This window comes from Neophocaena asiaeorientalis, unplaced genomic scaffold (assembly GCF_003031525.2).
Source record: "Neophocaena asiaeorientalis asiaeorientalis breed wild unplaced genomic scaffold, Neophocaena_asiaeorientalis_V1.1 scaffold315, whole genome shotgun sequence".
NCBI lineage: Eukaryota > Metazoa > Chordata > Mammalia > Artiodactyla > Phocoenidae > Neophocaena > Neophocaena asiaeorientalis.
This window is the reverse complement of record NW_020172011.1, coordinates 235,736-254,446: the sequence shown is the minus strand read 5'-3', so window position 1 is coordinate 254,446 and position 18,711 is coordinate 235,736. Positions and strand designations below refer to the sequence as shown.

The 18,711-nt window shown below is 41.6% G+C and overlaps 1 protein-coding gene across 1 annotated transcript; it reads left to right on the top strand.

Annotated features, from left to right (window-relative positions):
• Window positions 1-523: 523 nt before the first annotated feature.
• Window positions 524-10,220, top strand: CD5L (CD5 molecule like). Its single transcript, XM_024750661.1, has 6 exons — window positions 524-582; window positions 2,877-2,903; window positions 5,749-6,072; window positions 6,855-7,172; window positions 7,726-8,046; window positions 9,263-10,220. The coding sequence occupies exons 1-6, from the start codon at window positions 555-557 to the stop codon at window positions 9,268-9,270; spliced, it is 1,026 nt and encodes a 341-aa protein (XP_024606429.1). The 5' UTR covers window positions 524-554; the 3' UTR covers window positions 9,271-10,220.
• The last annotated feature ends 8,491 nt before the right edge of the window (window positions 10,221-18,711 follow it).

Here is an 18,711-nt window from a genome sequence, read left to right as displayed (position 1 = left end):
TATGGTGCCCGCAAGGGCAACTCTGGAGTTGTTCTGTGATATCTGGCTTCTATATTTTCTAGTCACTTCCACCTGGAAGGAGAGAATTGAAATTGGCCTATTGCCCCCCACACACCATACATAGGGGACAAGCATTGCTTGATATTCTAATGTGAAGTGACCCCATTCTTGGTACTTGCCTTTCCTTATGGGAGTTGTTTCCCCTGTTTACATAGTGAAGGGACTGAAGCAGAGACTGATGGAGCTGGGATTACAGCTGAACCAAATCATAACAGCTTGGGAATATTTTGTTTGTTTTCTTTGGTTTTCAGCATCTTTCTGTCAGTTCTGGCCACCTCCCTTCCTCTGGGGACATGCTGAATTCAGCAAGTCCAGTTCTATCAGTTCTGCCCCCTGAGCCCATTGGTTTCTGGTCATCTGATAAAGCCTCTGCCACAGGCAGGACCTTCCTCCTTCCCTCCTCCCAGCACACTTGCAACCAAAGCTGAATATTGCTGTTCTGGGGCTTCCTGCCAGCCTTACAATTCAGCTCACCATCTCCAGCTACCTGGGTCATGGCTTTGCTATTCTTCTTGATCCTTGGTGAGTATTTCTGCTCCTTTTGGTCTAGGCTTCAGAATACTCTGGAACTTTGATTGTGGGAATCCTCTCCTTGCCCATCTGGTGCAGATCTAGGTATCATTCAAGGAAAGGCTCTTCCTTGCTCTCCTCCTTTCTCTATAGCTGGCAATTATTCTAAATCCCCAAAGCCACTTAATTTATACCCAATTTATAATCCACCTTGATTACCAAAAAATTTCCTATTTCCCTATATTTGCACTAACAAATTTGTACATAAATTTTCCTAAATGCACTATTTATAAAAAGACAAATAGGGCTTCCTAAAAAAAAAAAAAAAAAAAAAAAGACAAATAAATGGACCAAGGTTAGCAGCAGATAAAGCAAGAAAAGGAAGTAGAACTGCAGGACAAACAACTTTCATTTATCATATTGTGTTTCATTTATCAAATGTGTTTCATATAATGTTTCCCTAGTTTTTCCCAGTTTCTTATTGCTTAGATTAATTTAGAGTAAATGAGGATTTTGGAATCAAAGAGATAGGAGTTTCAATCCTTGCTCTTTGATTTCTTAGCTGTCTGAATTTTAAAGTTACTGTATCTTTCTGAAATCTCATTCTCATCTATGAAATAAAGATAAACATCCTCAGATGTTTGTTAGGCACGTTTTCACAAGATAACAGCGCCTGCTAGGTCCCTTCCCTAATCAATCACATCCATTTTAATTATCTTGTTGATCCAGTACATCACTGAAGCCCACACTGGTTTCTCAGTTGGACACTTGTGTGCTCTATGCAGGGTGCTGGCCACATGCTTAAACATCTATATACCCCTTATATCACCTAACAGATAGTCCCACCCATTATGAAGGTGCTGTTGAATTTCTCAGACTTACCTTCAGTCACACCTCCTTCATGAAGCTTTCCTTATCTGTGACACCCATAGTCATCCACCCTGCTACAGAGTATTCAAGTTACTTTTGGGCTATGTCACTTTCACACCTACATATCAGGTTCATCACATTCAGTTTCCTTTGCATGTACACATGTTTTGTGTTCTTTATTAGACATGTAGGGTGTTATGTATAATATAATTTTGAGTTTTAGACAATTGCACACAAGGTCTCGTTGAGTCTGGGAGTGGCCATATCCTGAAAACTAAGGACATGGGGTTATTAAGAAATTATTTGGAAAGCAAGTATTTGGAAGAAAATGTTCCAGGACAAGCCAATGAAATACATAGATTTACCTAAAAAGCTCTAGGCTGGAAGTCCAAAGATATTAACTCCTTCAGAAAGATCCTATAAGATGGGATGACAGGCAGGGGTTGGGAATGATGAGTTCTGCAGTTCAAAGGCCACTGACACTCAACAGGTTTCAGGACTCTCTCTACAGCATTAGGAGGGAGCCTAATGAATAGAAGAGTCTGATCATGTAGATATCCTGTAGGAAGAAACTCTGGTGGTTCAAAGATGTGCTGGTGCTTAAACCTGGAAGTTTGGAACTCAATGTAGAACTGCTTTCTGACCTATTAATCAGGATTCAGCAAACTACAGCCTGCAAACTAAGAATGGATTTTACATTTTTAAATGGTGGAAAAAAATCAAAAGAAGAATAATATTTTGTGACACGTGAAAATATGTCAATTTCGTTGTCCATAAATAAAGGTTTATTGGAACACGGCCATGCTCAGTCATTTATATATATATGGCTGCACTAATGCTACAATGACAGAGTCGAGTAGTTAAAACAGACTATATGGCCCACAAAGCCTAAAATATTTACAATCTGTCCCTTTACAGAAGAAGTTTGCTGACCCTGGTCTAAATGCAGTGTCAGTGAACACATACATATCCTGCCATTTTTCCCTATGCTCTGTGCTGCTTCCTATGACATTTTTATCTTCCCCAACCAGTGTGTCTGCCCAGAGGCCTCTAGCATGCTTTCCTTTTGAGTGCAGATGTTGCATCACCACACTTTTACTTTAGGTGGTAATCACCAATCAGTCTAATTGACTAGAATAGAAAACCAAATCCATCCATGCCTGGGGTAAAGCCAACATCAGATGTAAAGGGAACATGATGGGTCAGTTAGCTATGGTAGAACTGGTTTTGTGGTTCCTAGTCAGTGCCCATGTGTCCTTTGAGACTGGTCATTCCAGGAAGAAAAGGTCCTAAGAAGGACTAACTTTGGAGGCTGTGTATTTACCACTCTAACTGTCCCACAAAGTTTGGCAAAGGCTTTCTAGAGAGTTGCATTTTTGAACAAAGCCTTGGAAATTGACTACATGATCTCATTCACTTCTCTCTTTTTTCCTCAGCCTTTTGTACTGGACTTGGCCTCTCAGGTAAGATTTTTGGGTTCCTAACAGGGAGGACTTTAAGCTCTGGAGAGTGGAAATTCTGAAACTTCTCTGGGCCATGGAGAGAGCCTCTGGTTCAAAACAGCCCAAGTAGATTTCCTTTCTGGTTTCCCAACCCACCCACTCAGTCTTATGTGGGTAGATTTCCACATAAGAAAAAAGTTGGGTGGTTTATCTTGCAAGGGGATTCCTCTTCAATTGGCTTCTGTGACCCAAGGCTCTCGGCCACATCTAAGTAGCAGAGGGCTTTGTTTCAGGCTCAGAAGACACCTCACCCCCTGGGAAACAAACCTCCTTTTGCCCTGCTGAATTCTACCATTTCCAGTTCTCTCTGCTAGCTTTAATGGTACCATTGAACTAGAAATGCATCAGCTTCTGTGCAGCATATGGCTTCACCAGCAGAGTGCAGGTTGGATTTCAGCCACCACTGGCCATTTCTGTGAGGAGTCTTTGGGCAGAGCACAAACAGCTCAACTGAGGAGAGAAAGGGGCTGCAAAGAGAGAATTAGTCTGTGGGAGAGGAAGGCTCTGATGACCCAAAATCAAGGGGATTGGCTGTGGATTATGAGTTTCTTTGACATTATCCCTTCAGCCTAGTCTTTCTCTTGATAGTAGAGGCTTTACCAGAGAGGGGCAGCTACAAACTCCTCTATGAATGTAGAGGATTTTACACCCTGATAGATGCAGTTTGATTCCTTAAAGGAGTGCTGCTTCTGGGTCTCAGTCCAATACTCAGATTACTTGGTCTTTCTTCTCTGACCTCCAGGGCTATCCCTTACTGCAAGTGCCGGGAGACACCTGCTCTCTTTATAGCCTTCTCACATCCTAAGATGTTTCTCCTCCACCCCGGGGTCCCTCTTTCAAGACCTCAGCTAATAAAGTAAGCTAACACACTGCCTAGGACACACTGCCCTGATGAGCCCCTCTGTTCTTCTCTCTAGCTTTCAAATCTTTCCTCAGACCTTCTCTCCCCTCAAGCTGGATTTCTTTTATACTTATTCTGTGTTCCTCTCTCTCTCTCTCTTACTGTCTCTCTGTCTCTTTTTAAAAACATATTTCTTCTTTCTTAGGAGGTGTTCTAGTCCTCCACTTCATGAAAATGAACATTTATTTAAAACCAGAGTTTTATCATTCAAAATAAAATGAAATAACATATGCATGATTCTGATAACTAATATTTGCTGGAGTACACAATAATGCCTATCCAAGCTCTAATCTTAGTTACAATGACCCAAAAGTTATTTCTAGATGACTCTTCTTGAATTATATTTGTATTCAGATATACATGCCTTAAACTTTGGTGTGCAAAAATGGAGACTTTTCTTATTTTTTATAGTTTTATTTTAATTTCTATCTCTAACCTCCATTCTTCATATTGCTTCCCTCAAGAAATTATGGAAGAAAAGGAGAAGAACAAAAACAAATGAACAAACCAAACATAAACTTCCCAGTGTGATTTAAAATCAGGTCAGACTTTTTTCACCCAACAGCTTTTTCTGGGGTTGATGCTAAGTTCTAGGGAGTTTATGCAGAGTTGAGACAAGGTAGGCAGTGGAAAATCTTGTCCTGAGAAATTGTATTCCATTTTTGCTGGGATCTGGGTCATTCCATGTGACCCATGTTGTCACATGTTATACTGTTCATATTCTAATAGATCACAGACCACCAGTCTGAATGTGGCCCCTCCAGGTTCAACAGACCTCTCCATGGATGCATGGCAAATTTAGGTTTTCTTTCTCACTCTATCACTCTGGGGCTGAGGGGACTTGGCGGGATTGCCTCAAGCCTATTAAATATAATCTCTTTGAGGGCAACAATGCTAACTATCTTGTCATCACTATTCTCTGAGTTCATAAAACAATACCTGGAATGTAGTATCCAGAAGTTTATTTCCTGATGGGCTTTTCCCTGGGCTCCATACACAACCATCTCTACTCCATGTCTAAGTCTTAGTAGAAGGGAAATAATTTCTATTAGTCTTTTCTACCTCACAGTTGTAGTCAAGAAGCAGAAACACATCCTGGATTCCTCAGAAATTATCTGGAGGCTCTGTGAAGCATATCTCCTACTCCCCACCCCTAGAATCCTCTAGACTCAGTTTTGGGGCCCTGAGACTCTGAGGGTCTGATTCTTCCTTTGCCCAATATTCTCTGTATTTCTTCTGAGCTGGGTTCTTGGACATGGGAAAATGTCATAGAAGTAGCAAGGATGAGTGGTAGTGGATCATTGATACTGGGAGAGAGATTTAGGTTGTTCAGCCCAAATTATATCCAGACACCTTGTCTCAATCTAGCTGCCATGGGGAGAGACAGAGTCATGAGGAAGAAAGGACAAAAACAGATATCATCTCTACACTCCTGTTCTGACCTGGGTTTTCCACTATTTGACAGTGTGACCACATGACCTTGAATTTCATGAGGATCATTTTCTTCATCAGTGAAATGGTGGGGTAGACTTGATGATCTCTATAGATCCTTCTTATCCTGACCACCAAAGATTCTAAAAACTCTGCTGGATGTTCAACCAACATCTTTCTCTTAATCTTCAAACATCTAGATATGACTGCTGGTTTTCAAAAACTAGCAGTCATATCTAGGTGTCTTGAAGTGGAGTTTCTTGGTAGGGTACAATTAAGAGTGTAGCAGGGCTAGAACTCAGAGATGGAGTCCTGAAGTTCCTCTTCCTCCTCTTCCCTTTTGGCCCCTCCTTTCTCATCCCTCAATTTTCCATGCACTGGAAGTGGTGGAAGAGTTCTAAGAAGACTGCATACATGCCTGACTACTCTCTGGGCTCCTCCCAGATCTCCAGCCAATATCTCATTTCTTTGCAGAGTCTTCATCCAGAACGCGACTGGTGGGAGGTCACCATCGCTGTGAAGGGCGGGTGGAAGTGGAACGGAACGGCCAGTGGGGCACCGTGTGTGATGACGGCTGGGGCATGAAAAATGTGGAAGTGGTGTGCCGGGAGCTGGGCTGTGGAGCAGCCACAGGGACACCCAGTGGTACTTTATATAAACCATTGGCAGAAAAAGACCAAAAAGTCCTCATCCAAGCGGTCAACTGCAGTGGGATGGAAAGTAAACTGATTCACTGTGAGCAAGAGGAAGATGTTTTTGATTGTTCCCACAATGAGGATGCAGGGGTTATGTGTGAAAGTGAGTATGGCAGGGCTCAAGGACTATCTGCCAGCTGCCCACACCCCACATGACCACTCTTTGTCCTTATTTTCCACCATGAACTAATGGCTAATTGGCTCCTTGTCCTCCACATCTTACACTTCCTCAATTGTGGACACTGGAGACAAACATTATCCTCAGGTAGAATTGCTACTCATCCTTGGTTGAGCTAATGATTTTCTCTTAGTTTCAATCTATATGAGAACCTGTTTCTCTTCTTCACACACACAAACATGCACAAATCCAACAACCACTAAACATTTGCATCTAGAGCTCAGGTGGAGTTATGGGGAAGAAATGAGCTCCCAAAGTATAATGCATGCTTTTTCAGTTCTCAAGGAGTCCACCATCTAGCTAGGTAGACAGGAGACACTCACAGGAAACCAACACACAACAACTGTGTGTATATCTATCTATCTATATACACATACATACATATATATGTGAATATATATATATATATATAATTGTTGTTGTTGTATTCCTTTGCACCATTCATATATTTGCTTTCTATGTATTAATAATTTCTCTCTCTGTGTCTATCTCCTCCTCCATTAGACTGTGATTTGGCTAAGGGACTAGTTCATGTCTTCTCTTTGTTACCCCACAGTTTATTATCAGAGAAACAATCACTAAATGCTTGCGCCCTGATGCTGAGGTCTCATTCTTATTTCTTAGAAAAATTCAGTGTTAGGAGCCCCCTTTTCTGGGAAGGATGTGTTCTTACAAAGAGCAGATGCTTCATCTTTCTTTTCCCATAGTTCCAGAGACTGTGCGGCTGGTTGGTGGCCCTGGTCGCTGCAAAGGGCGAGTGGAGGTGAAGCACCGAGAGCAATGGGGCACCGTGTGCAAAGCAGGCTGGAATCTCTCAGCCGCGAAGGTGGTGTGCTGGCAGCTGGGGTGTGGGAGGGCCACACTGACCCAAAGATGCTGCAACAAAGATACACAGGGCCAAGGGCCCATCTGGCTGAGTAAGGTGTCATGCTCAGGACAAGAAGAAAGCCTTCAAGATTGCCCTTCTGGGCTCTGGGGGAAGAATAACTGCACCCATGATGAGGACATATGTGTCGAATGCGAAGGTAATGCCTATAAGTCCAGCGACTAGGTTCATTCATGAATTTGATTAAATGGAATTCTATTCAACCAATGTTTACAGAGAACTACTCATGCATCACATAACCATGGCAAAGTTATTTAAGTGTGCTGCTCATCAATTGTCTTGTTTTTAAAATGGAGATAATGATGCTTACCTTTGTATATGAAAATGCTTTAAATGATATTAAGCAATGAATTAATATGAACTATTATTATATTGAATTCTATATAATAGGAAAAGACACACCATTCCATGTACTTGTTGAAGTCTCCAATTTTAAAAAACAACTAGAAAGTCATTCATAAATATTAGACTTTTATATAATAAATGGGAAAGTGAAAAGATCTTAGTTAAGGAGACGGTCCTGGGCCACATGAATTGGAACCTAGAGCAAGGGTTATAATCACAGAAACTAATCATATAATCACAGAAACACAGGTAAAGAGTTTCAAAAGTGCTGATGGGATTTGAATGAGGATGTAGGTGATGTTATTTTTTCTTCTTTTCATGTCTCTCTCCATCCCCTGACCCTGCAGATCCCTTTGACTTGAGGCTGGTAGGAGGAGACACCCGCTGCTCTGGGAGACTGGAGGTGCTGCACAAGGGCGAATGGGGTTCTGTCTGTGATGATGGCTGGGGAGAAAAGGAGGAAAAGGTGGTGTGCAAGCAACTGGGCTGTGGGGAGTCAATCTTGCTATCTGCCAAAGCCCGGAGAAACTTTGGCCTTGGAGCTGGCCGCATCTGGCTAGATGATGTTCATTGCTCAGGGAAGGAGCAGTCCCTGGAACAGTGTCGGCACAGGTTCTGGGGGCATCACAACTGCAACCACAAGGAAGATGTGGCCGTGACCTGCTTAGGTAAGTCCTGTAGATGGAACCCAAGGGGACTGACATTGAGGGAGGTGAAGAAGAGGGTGGTGGGGGTGAACTCTGAGGATAAGAGTTATTCTACCAGTGCCATACAGCTGCCCATAATTGTCACCTACTTTATGTGTTCTTCAAGGGATTTAATTGAGACATTCTAGTAGTGAATAGACTGATAAGAATAATAATAAATCCCATACCATACAGTTATTGAATATGAGAACAAAAAGCATTTTGAAAATTATTGAATTAACACCTTTATATTAAACATGAAGAAAGTAAGAGTCAGTCAATAAGTAACTTTCCAAAATCATAAAAATTGTTTCCAAATGATAGGGCAGAACTAAGATGACCAGTATTGACTCTTAACTCAGGATTACTTGTCTTAGATGACCTCAGTCCTCAAACTCTAAGTTTAAACTATAGAAAATTGTACCATCTCATTCTACCTATTGTCACTCCCCAGATATTAAGTTAACCTGTGGGAATGGGGCTGGGGTAGGGGGCTCTTTGGGAATTCCCATGAGTGTCTTTCTAGAGAAGCCAGGATACTAATCCTGAACTGTAGACCTCTATGGGGGAGTGAAGGAAGAAATCCTGTCCCGATGTGAGTCCGGAAATGCAAGCATAGCCTTTGGGTGACTGACTCAAGAGAGTCACAGTTCTGAAGCCCAGCTTTTTAATCAGGGTGGGAAACTGGCATGCAGGGCTGCCTGGTTAAATGCTCAGCTATGGAACTGGGTAAGAGCTGATAATGGACCAAAGATATGAAGAGCAGCTAGTGCCCAGAAAAGGAGGGCTTTAGTGACAGAAGACTAGGGTTTGAGCCTTGCTGCTGCCATTCTGAGGCTAGTTAATCTTAGATAGTCACTTAACTACTCAAGACCTCAGTATTTTCACTGTTAAAAAGGGAGACATTTGTCCCATTCCTCTTGAAGAGTTTTGTGATTGTGTGAGGGTGAGAAGTGTTAATATATGTGAATACTCTTTGTGACTCATAGGGGAGCTGGTTGAATTAAGTGCCTGGGACACTGTACCAGATTCTGACATGGTCCACATCAGAGTGAGATATGTGTGTGATTAGGTCTGGGAGGGTCTCTGTTTCCTATTCTGGAACCCAGTCTTCTTTCTTGGCCTCTTTGGGTCTGAATGAAATAATCCCCTCTTGGCGTGTCCCCATCCTTACTGTACATTCTTCTTCTCTTTACAGAACTGTAGCCTGGCCTTCTTGATGCTTGACCTGATCCCTGCAGGCCCTGAGTGTCTTTTGATTTCTCCTGGGCCAGAATGGCCTGGCATGAGCACTGAGTCTGCAGGCTTAGCTACCATTCCCTCAGCCCCTCAGCAGGAATCTGAACACTCTGCTTACACTTTGCTCTCAGAGCCAAGCACCCCTATCATTGCCTGGAGATATGAGTTGTTGAATTCTCTCTTGCTGGGGAAGATGAGCTCCCAGTCGCCCTCTCCTCGCTGCTGACCCTTTGGCATTGGTTCTGGCCTCTCCTGCTTCTTCTCAACCAGCCTGGCATCCCCAGGCTTGTTACTTTGACCACTACAGGCCCTTTTCAAGAAAAGATCTATGTCTGTAAAGAACATGAAAGGAATGAGACAACAAAAGAACATTTGAAGGGGAATATGGGTTAACAATTACATGAAAGTTGGGGGAAAGCTTAGAGTCTTTTTGAACGCTTTTTCTTAACCTTCAGGTGATCACAACAATTAACATCTGAATATTCTCCTATTCTTTGATGAGAGTAGACCATTCTTTCAAGAGCAGTGCAGTATCCTGTAATCCTAGACCTTTTCACGACACTTGGAAAAAAATATCACACTCCCTGAATGCCCATAATAAAATATCTTTGTTGACCATCCATGTACATCTTGCCAACATGGTGTACATTGAACAAGAAGAATCTCATAAATTCACTATTCCAAGGAAAAATGTATTGGCTATGGAGCTGCCACTAGGAGAAGGGAAAGGAAGAGATGCAGACAGAGTTTAGGGAGGTCCAGAGTCATGCCTCATGCCAACCAGATGATATAATTTTAATTCTGTCAACTCGGACTTTAGGATCTGCAAGTCTGAGGCAAGATAGAATGATACTAAGGAGAGAATCATGACTTAATTCTAAAAACTGACAACTTTAGATTCTGAGGCCAAGTCGAGTACCTGTAATATGCCTACCTTTATGCTTTCTAATAAAGTAGTTCTCACAGTCTCAACAGTTGCCTCTCTCTGTGATATACTCTTTCTACCCAAGAGGAAGCAGGTGTCTCAGCTTTACAGGGATGACCTTTTAGGCAGGATTAGGTAGAAGATGCAATCTGCCAGCAGATGCAATCTTATGTGTAATATAGACTTCTCCTCTGGATGGAGAACTTTCTCCCTGTCTATTTCCTATAATGGGAAAATATGTAAAGAAACCTAGCTTCATAGAAGAGAAGAAAATGCCTTAACAGACATTTTGAGATCTATCCTGTCTACTCAAAGAGATTTTGCCTTTAACTGATCAGTTATCTCAAGTCCTCCTGATTTTCCCTACAGACTAGTATCATGTTCCCTAAACTACACAGTATTATATCTAGAATCTAGAGGCCTGCTGAACTGCCTTGATTGAGTCATTGAAAAGCTCTTTTATCCTAAGTAGAGTAGAACAGGGTTGGCATTTCACAAAAGGAACTTTGATTTCCCCTTAATTTCTACACTAAAATTTCTTTTGTAAAATTCCTACTTAACAAGACCCCTGAGAACAAATTAGATAAAAATAATACCTCTTAGAGGAGGCCGGGTGATCCAACGCAGAAAGCAAGACATGACAGTAGCCTAATAGGTAGCATTGGACATCTAATAAGAATGTGTCACTTAAATAGAGGAAACTGAGAAGCTGAAAGTCAAAGTTGACACTAGCCTATTAGCACTGTCCAGGAGAAAGTTGTTCCCTGACCCAAGAATATGGCTGTTTATCTTGATTTCCAAAGTGGACATGGATGAAATAGTACATCAGAGCCTGAAGAAGTTAGTATAGTGACAATGACTGACAGTGCTCACAAATATTCATGTTTGTTTCTTCTTCCTGGACATGCCACTAGTCTATCCCAAGTTTGTCTTATAGAAGATACCCCATCCAGACTCCTGCCCCAACCCTAGCAAAGAAGTGCAATAAACTGGAGCTCTTCATTCAATGAGAATTTTACCCATTGGGTATTTTAGGAGTTGCCAGTTGGCATACACCTTATCCTCCAAGTACCTGTCCTGTAAGCAACATCTCCTGACCCTTGCCCAGTTCCAGATCCCTAGCTACTCACGAAGTGCTCAGCATGCACTTGCTCACTACACCTTCTTACAAGAGTCCTGGGCAGCAATGGGCCTCCAGGTCTGTGGAGCTAGAGCCTAACACTAAGCACCTACATAATCTCCAGTGGGGAGGGGACCCGCCACTGGGAGTTTACCCTGAGGCTGCAGCTGCAAATTGGCCACAATCAATCTCCATTTGGACTTGCTGCCTGATGGTCCCAGGCTTCTCAAGTAACTAGGGCTCCCAGGTGTCCCTTTGATCTAGGTGGGACCATATGTCCCATTCTCACAGTGGAAATAATTTATGACACTTTCATATCAAGGCAGTTAACAATAGCGTGCCTTCTCAATGCTCTTTCTCTCCTTACCTGCTGGCTTGTTAGAGAAGACCCCAAAGACCTAGGGGAGGGCAGACCCAGAAGATGGAAGGAGCCTGGATCTCTGAATGACTCATACTCGGCTGACTGTGTTGTGAATAAGAAATAAAGCTTATTCGTGTTAAGTCACTGAGGTGTTGAGGAGGTTTTTACAGCAATTAGTTTAGCTGGACTAAAACAGATATAAATAGTATTTTAAAAAATCAATTGCATTCCTTCAAATCTCACCAAAAAAAATTCTGATGATCATTTGGCTTCCTCTAAAGCTCCTAGATATCTAATATTCCATGCTAGTCAGGAAATGTGAGACTTGGCTCACTCACTTTATTTTTACTATAAATTATATTTTATTTTGGATATTTATTTTTGATGGTCTTCTGACCCACTCCCCCACCCCCACATATGTTTTTTTTCTAAAAACTATGCAAGATGCTCCTGGAGAATTCCTTGCCAACATTATTTGTTGTGTATCTTAAGACTTTATTATTTTTTTTAAGAACAATTTTAGGTTCACAACAAAACACAGTGGAAGGTACAAAGATTTCCTATACACCTCCTGCTCTCACATATGCATAACTTGCCCCATTCTCAACATTCCCAATAGAGTAGTATATTTGAACCTACACTGAAATATCATTCTCTCTCAGATTCCATAGTTTACATTAGGGTTCACTCTTGGTGTTGTTCTATGGGTCTGGATAAATTTATAAATGTGTATTCACCATTAGAGTATCATACAGAATACTTTTACTACCTAAAATCCTATGTGCTCTGCCTATTCATCCCTCATGCCCCTCTAACCCCTAGCAACCACTGATCCTTTTATTGTCTCCATAGTTTTACCTTTTCCAGAAAGTCATATTATTGGAATTGTACAGTATATAACCTTCTCAGATTGGTTTCTTTCACTTAGTAATATGTATTTAAGTTTCCTCCGTGTCTTTTCATGACTTGATAGCTCATTTCTTTTATTTATTTATTTAAAAAAATTTTATATTATTTTACAATCTACTTAAAAATTTTTTTTTTCAATTATTTATTTATTTATTTATTTTTATTTTTGGCTGCGTTGGGTCTTTGTTGCTGCACGTGGGCTTTCTCTATTTGCAGTGTGCGGGCTTCTCATTGTGCCGGCTTCTCATTGTGGTGGCTCTAGGCACACAGGCTTCAGTAGTCGGAGCACACGGGCTCAGTAGTTGTGGCTCACAGGCTCAGTAGTTGTGGTACACGGACTTACTTGCTCCACAGCATGTGGGATTTTCCTGGACCAGGGCTCGAACCTGTGTTCCCTGCATTGGCAGGCGGATCCTTAACCACTGTGCCACCAGGGAAGCCCACATTTCTTTTTAGCCCTAGCATTCCATTGTCTGGATGTACCACTTTTTTTTTTGTATCCATTTATCTAGTGAACGACATCGTGGTGCTTCCAAGTTTTGACAATCATAATAAAGCTGCTATAAACATCTGTGTGCAGATTTTTGTGTGGACATAAGTTTTAAACTCTTTTGGGTAAATACTAAGGAGTATTTTTCAACAATATGAGCATGCCATTCTGGTTACAGTTGATTGATACCAAGAGTGGGCTTATGTCCAAGCTAGAGCAATCAACCCTTCCCAGGAGACAGGAACTCTGATTGAAATCAGGTTAGTTTCTCCAAGTAGCTAGACTTGTAACAAATTAACCCAGGAGATGTAGGTGGCCATTTTCCACATAGATCAGAGAATGAGAGGAAGCCCTTCCACAGAGATACATGAAATGAATGAACGAGATGCACAGAGAGGAACATAGGTGAGAGACATAGAACCCAAACAACATTTTCAATTTCTGATTCTCATCTTTTCCTGGAATCCAACTGCATTCCTGGTCTTGGGTTCTGTGACAAACTGTTGTAGGTTTATAATATATGTATATTATATATCATGATATGTAATATATATTATAGCATCATATTAATATATATTAATTTTTTATTGAATTATCTCATTTTTTTTCTTTTTTTGGGGGGGCTGCATCAGGTCTTAGCTGTGGCATGCAGGATCTTTCATTTCGGTGCGTGGGCTTCTCTCTAGTTGTGGCACACAGGCTCCAGAGCATGTGGGCACTGTAGTTTGTGGCATGTGGGCTCTCTAATTGAGGCGTGTGGACTCAGTAGTTGCAGCACATGGGCTTAGTTGCCCCACAGCATGTGGGATCTTAGTTCCCCAACCAGGGATTGAACACTCATCCTCTGCATTGGAAGGCTGGTTCTTTACCACTGGACCATGAGGGAAGTCCCTATCTCATTGGTTTTTGTATTTCTAACCAAAATAACCCTAACCAATTTTCCTGTTTTAACTTAATAAAGTGGTAATTCACCTGTCCTGTGTAAGTTTAGTTAGATAAGCCCATTTATCAGTAATGAATCAATTCTCACTGCATTTATAAAATCAAGTTTATGGATCTGAAAAGATGAGGACTAAGGTCTATAACAGAGGTACCACTACAACATATTACCCTTGAGTGATTCTGATCGGTTGGATGACCAATCAACTTGTTTACACAGGTGACATTTATAGCTCATGCCCTCCTTATTAAAACACAGATGAATTGAGGTACTGCCATCAAGATGGCGACATAGGTCATTCCAGACTTCAGTCCTCATAAGAAAAACAACTAGCAACTATCCACAGATAAGAACGTCATTGTGAAAATTCCAGAACCTGAAGGTGAGGCTGAAAAAGAACCCCTGGACCACAGAGACTGAGAGGGACTACATTAGAAGGGTAAAGGAGCAGTTTCACTTTGCATCATCCCTCCCCTAGGCTGCCACTGTGCCACACTGAGAGGGTCTCCCTGAGCCTGTGGTTTCTCCAGTAGGAAAAGAGAGACCAAGGTGGATATCCAGCTCCCCAGCATTGCGAGATGCTTCGCAGGAGTCCCGCTCAGATCTTGCCTCATGGGATTCACTTAGGTCCTCAGTATTTCTTCATCAGGACCACCCAGTAATCTATTCTGAGGGGAAGGTCACCTAGACCTAAAGCAATCAGTAAGATGGGCCCACAATTTTATTTAAATTCATGAAGATGCTCTGAAGTTGTAAGAATGTCCTCATCTCATGATGTCCTCCTAATGCAGGACTTAGATCCAAAACGCTCCTTGGAGATGCTTGGGAAACTAGATAATGTCACTTTTACTCTTCCCCTAACCCATGCTTTCCCCTCCTTGGGTTTCTTCTTCTTTTTTTTTTAAATATTTATTTATTTATTTACCTTTTTTTTTGTTGTGCTGGGCCTTAGTTGCGGCAGGCGGGCTCCTCAGTTGCAACTCCAAGGCTCCTTAGTTGAGGCTTGCTGGATCCTTAGTTGCAGCATGCAAGTGGGATCTAGTTCCCTGACCAGGGATCGAACATAGGCCCCCTGCATTGGGAGGGCAGAGTCTTATCCACTGTGCCACCAGGGAAGTCCCCCCATTCTTGGATTTCTTTTCTTCTTCTCTGAGGTGAAGGCATCCTCTCATGGGGCTTAACACATGATAATGGGATAGATGTGCCTAATGGCCCATGTGTTCTCTATAGACTGGCTGTGGGCAGAGTTAGAAAGCACCTTCTTGTTGAGGGTCATGGTCTAGGGCAGCTCTGTACAATAGATATATAATATGAGCCACATATATAATTTAAAATTTCCTAGTAGCCACACTAGAAAAAAGTAATAAAAAAAGAACAGGTGGAATTAATTTTAATAATACGTTTTATTTAACTCAATATACCCAAAATGTTATCATTTAACAGGTAATCAATATAAAAAATTAACAAGGTACTTTACAATCTCTTTTTCTCTTACTAAGTTTTCAAAATCCCATATGTAATTTACACTTACAGTGCATTTCAATTTGAACTAGCTACATTTCAAGTGCTCAAAAAATATTCGTCGTTAGTGACTATTATGTGTGACAGCACATGTAGGTGTAAGATAAAGTCATTGGGGGTTATATCAGCCTTAGTTCTTATCACAGGTAAAACTCTGAAAATTACTTAACATCTCTGAGTTGTAGATTCCTCATGAGTAAAATGAGTAACTTTTCTACCTCAAAATGTTCAAACTTATCACATCTAAAACTTATAATATCTTCTCTTTATTTCCTGAACTTTCTGTTACTGCCCTATTACTCTCTTAGTTGGTGGCCTTATCATTCCACCTTAGGCCAAAAGACAACAACAACAACAAAAAAAGTCTCTCTCCCTGCACGTCCAGCCAGTCGCCAAGTTCTCTCAAACATTTCCTTAACTAAATCCACTTCTCTCCACTCCTACTCCTGCTTCAGAGCTTCATAATGTCCAGGTTATCCTCTCCCTAATTCATTTTCTGTATGATTAGTAGTGTCTGTCCCCTGACCATGACCTAGAGCAGAGGTCACAAAGCTGTGGGGCTCTACAAAAATGCTTGTTTTCAAACAATTTTTAAAATTAGTCTTAAACATTTAAAAATTAGTAGATTTTACGTAAAATTCCCAAACTCTGATTTCCTTGGACAGTCAGAAGATCTAGCAACATGTTATTTTAACCTCCTGGCAATGACCAACTGAAACAGAGTAGCAACTGCTCCCTTGGATGAGGAACTCTTTCTCCAGCTCATCATAGCCCCACCTGGCCCAACTCACCACCTGGAAAGTACATTCAAAATTCCTAGGATTGCATTTAAAGCCTTTCATGGTTTATCCTCTGTGTCTCTGCAGCCTCATTTCATGTTGGCACTTCTTCATATTTTGTTCCAATAAAATCAAACTACAGGGCTTCCCTGGTGGCACAGTGGTTGAGAACCCTCCTGCCAATGCAGGGGACAAGGTTTTGAGCCCTGGTTCGGTTAGATCCCACATGCCGCAGAACAACTAAGCCTGTGCACCACAACTGCTGAGATTGCGCTCTAGAGCCCGCGTGCCACCACTACTGAAGCCTGTGCTCCTAGAGCCCGTGCTCTGCAACAAGAGAAGCCACCGCGATGAGAAGCCCGCGCACCGCAACTAAGAGTATCTGCCGCTCACCGCAACTAGAGAAAGCCCGTGCGCAGCAATGAAGACCCAACGCAGCCAAAAATAAATTAAATAAATAAATAAGTAAATAAAAATCAAACTACAAATATCTCAGCAAAAATGCCTCACTACTCATGACTTGATGATTTTGTGTGTTTAGAATGTTCTTCCCTACCTAGAAGCTAGCTGAACTACTACTCATTCTTGGAAATTCAGCTTACACATCACATGCTCTAGAAAGGTTTGCTTAATTCCCTTACTCCACCCCTTTCCTGATATAAGTCCAATTAGACTCTCCACTATGTTACCTCTATACCCATGACTATTCCAGTCATCATGTTAATCATTTCATTGTGTTTTGTTTGCTTATATATCTCTCTTCTCTACTATACTGTGGGTTCCTGGCACTTAAAAAACATGTCTTTAAAGAAAAATCGCTGTAAACCCAGCATGCAGTACAGTGCATGGCATATATTACCGTTTTTAGAGACCAATAAGTAATACCCCTTTCTTATTCACCCAACTTTGGAACAAACTGAGAGTAGCAAGAGTCATACAGAGGGAATCAAACTTCAGCTTTCTCACCAATAAAGAGTACTTTGGAGGAAGTGGCTTCAGTTGTGTGACCTCAGTGGGTTCTCTGACAACTCACCGCTGTACTAGGCAGATTTACCATGCCAGCCACAGGCAGTCTAGACACCTATGGGCCTCTGCAACAGGGACAGACTCCTTTTGTATGGACAGTGGCAGATTAGAGCGTGGAGAAGACTGGTAGCACAAAGAGAAAACCCAGGTGGCACTAGGGCAAGCTCGCTCAATTGCTTCTCCTAAATTTATCAATCAAATAAATCACATCTCCTTGATAATATTCTTCCTGAAGTATGGACAGAAAATCTCTTCCTTTTATGAAAACAGAGGAATAGAAGGTGTGTACGCCTAACAGTCCAGAGCAGAGATCCAATAAGTAAATGAGTAATATTAATTTGAAGATGAAATCAAATTGACAATGCATATTAGTAGTACCCAGCCACAAATCTGTTGTGTGACTGTGTTAGCGTTTGCTATGGTAATAAACCATATCGATATCTCATGACTTACAATGTAAACTTTTATTTCTTACCCAGGCTAACTGAGGGCTGCAGGTCAGCTGAGGTTTTTCTGGGCTGAGCTGGGCTTGGCTACAGGCTGTGGGCTGGGTTCAAGTTTCCTCTGTCATCTCATTCTAGGATGTGTGTTGAAGGAGCAGTCAAATCAAACCATGAAACTTCAATTAAGTGTCTGAATGGATGCAGCAAATACATTGTACATTTACACCACTTTGGCATGTCCCATAGCCAAGCCAAAAGCCAGTGAATCAGGGATGTCCACTTCTCCCAAAGGATGCTTGAGCAAGTCACCTGACAATGAGAAAGCATATATAATTCTCTTATAGGTAGGGAGCAAATAGTTGGAAGTAGTAATCCAATCTATTACAGTGACTTGAAACAAATTTCTTCTCCTCTATGGATCACAGTTTCTTCATCTGTAATATATTGGAATGAAGATTCCTGTTTTTGACCACGCATCTGGGCACTATAGCCCAGACAAGTTGACATGGAACATTAACCATCACAGTTTCCCCTGCAGAAAGTGGGGTTTGTTAGATATGACCCATGAGCATTGTAGATCATTTCTCTGCATTGTGCTATGTTACTTCACTCTCCAAACTATTGCATTTGAGTTCAAATCACCTCTGTGCCCTCATCACTGCTCCATGGAGCAAAAGGTGCTGATTTCCCAACAGAAGCATCTTCTTGTGTAAATTCGTATCCTGATGTTGGAGCCCCAGTGATTTCCCCCAGAGGATTTCACATTCCTCTCCTTTCTAGTGGTGCACCTGTTCACTTACCACCTCCTGAATCAGCTCTTATCCCCATTTACTTCACTAGAATCTTTGTGAGTTGGTTCATGGTTTTTCATTTCATTATAGTATTGCATAACTT

Bases quoted from the DNA above. Each gene is read 5' to 3' on its own strand.
- CD5L (XM_024750661.1), top strand. From the start codon at position 555: ATGGCTTTGCTATTCTTCTTGATCCTTG. The intron at 2,904-5,748 runs GTAAGATTTTTG...ATTTCTTTGCAG, and splicing joins TACTGGACTTGGCCTCTCAG to AGTCTTCATCCAGAACGCGA. The intron at 7,173-7,725 runs GTAATGCCTATA...CTGACCCTGCAG, and splicing joins CATATGTGTCGAATGCGAAG to ATCCCTTTGACTTGAGGCTG.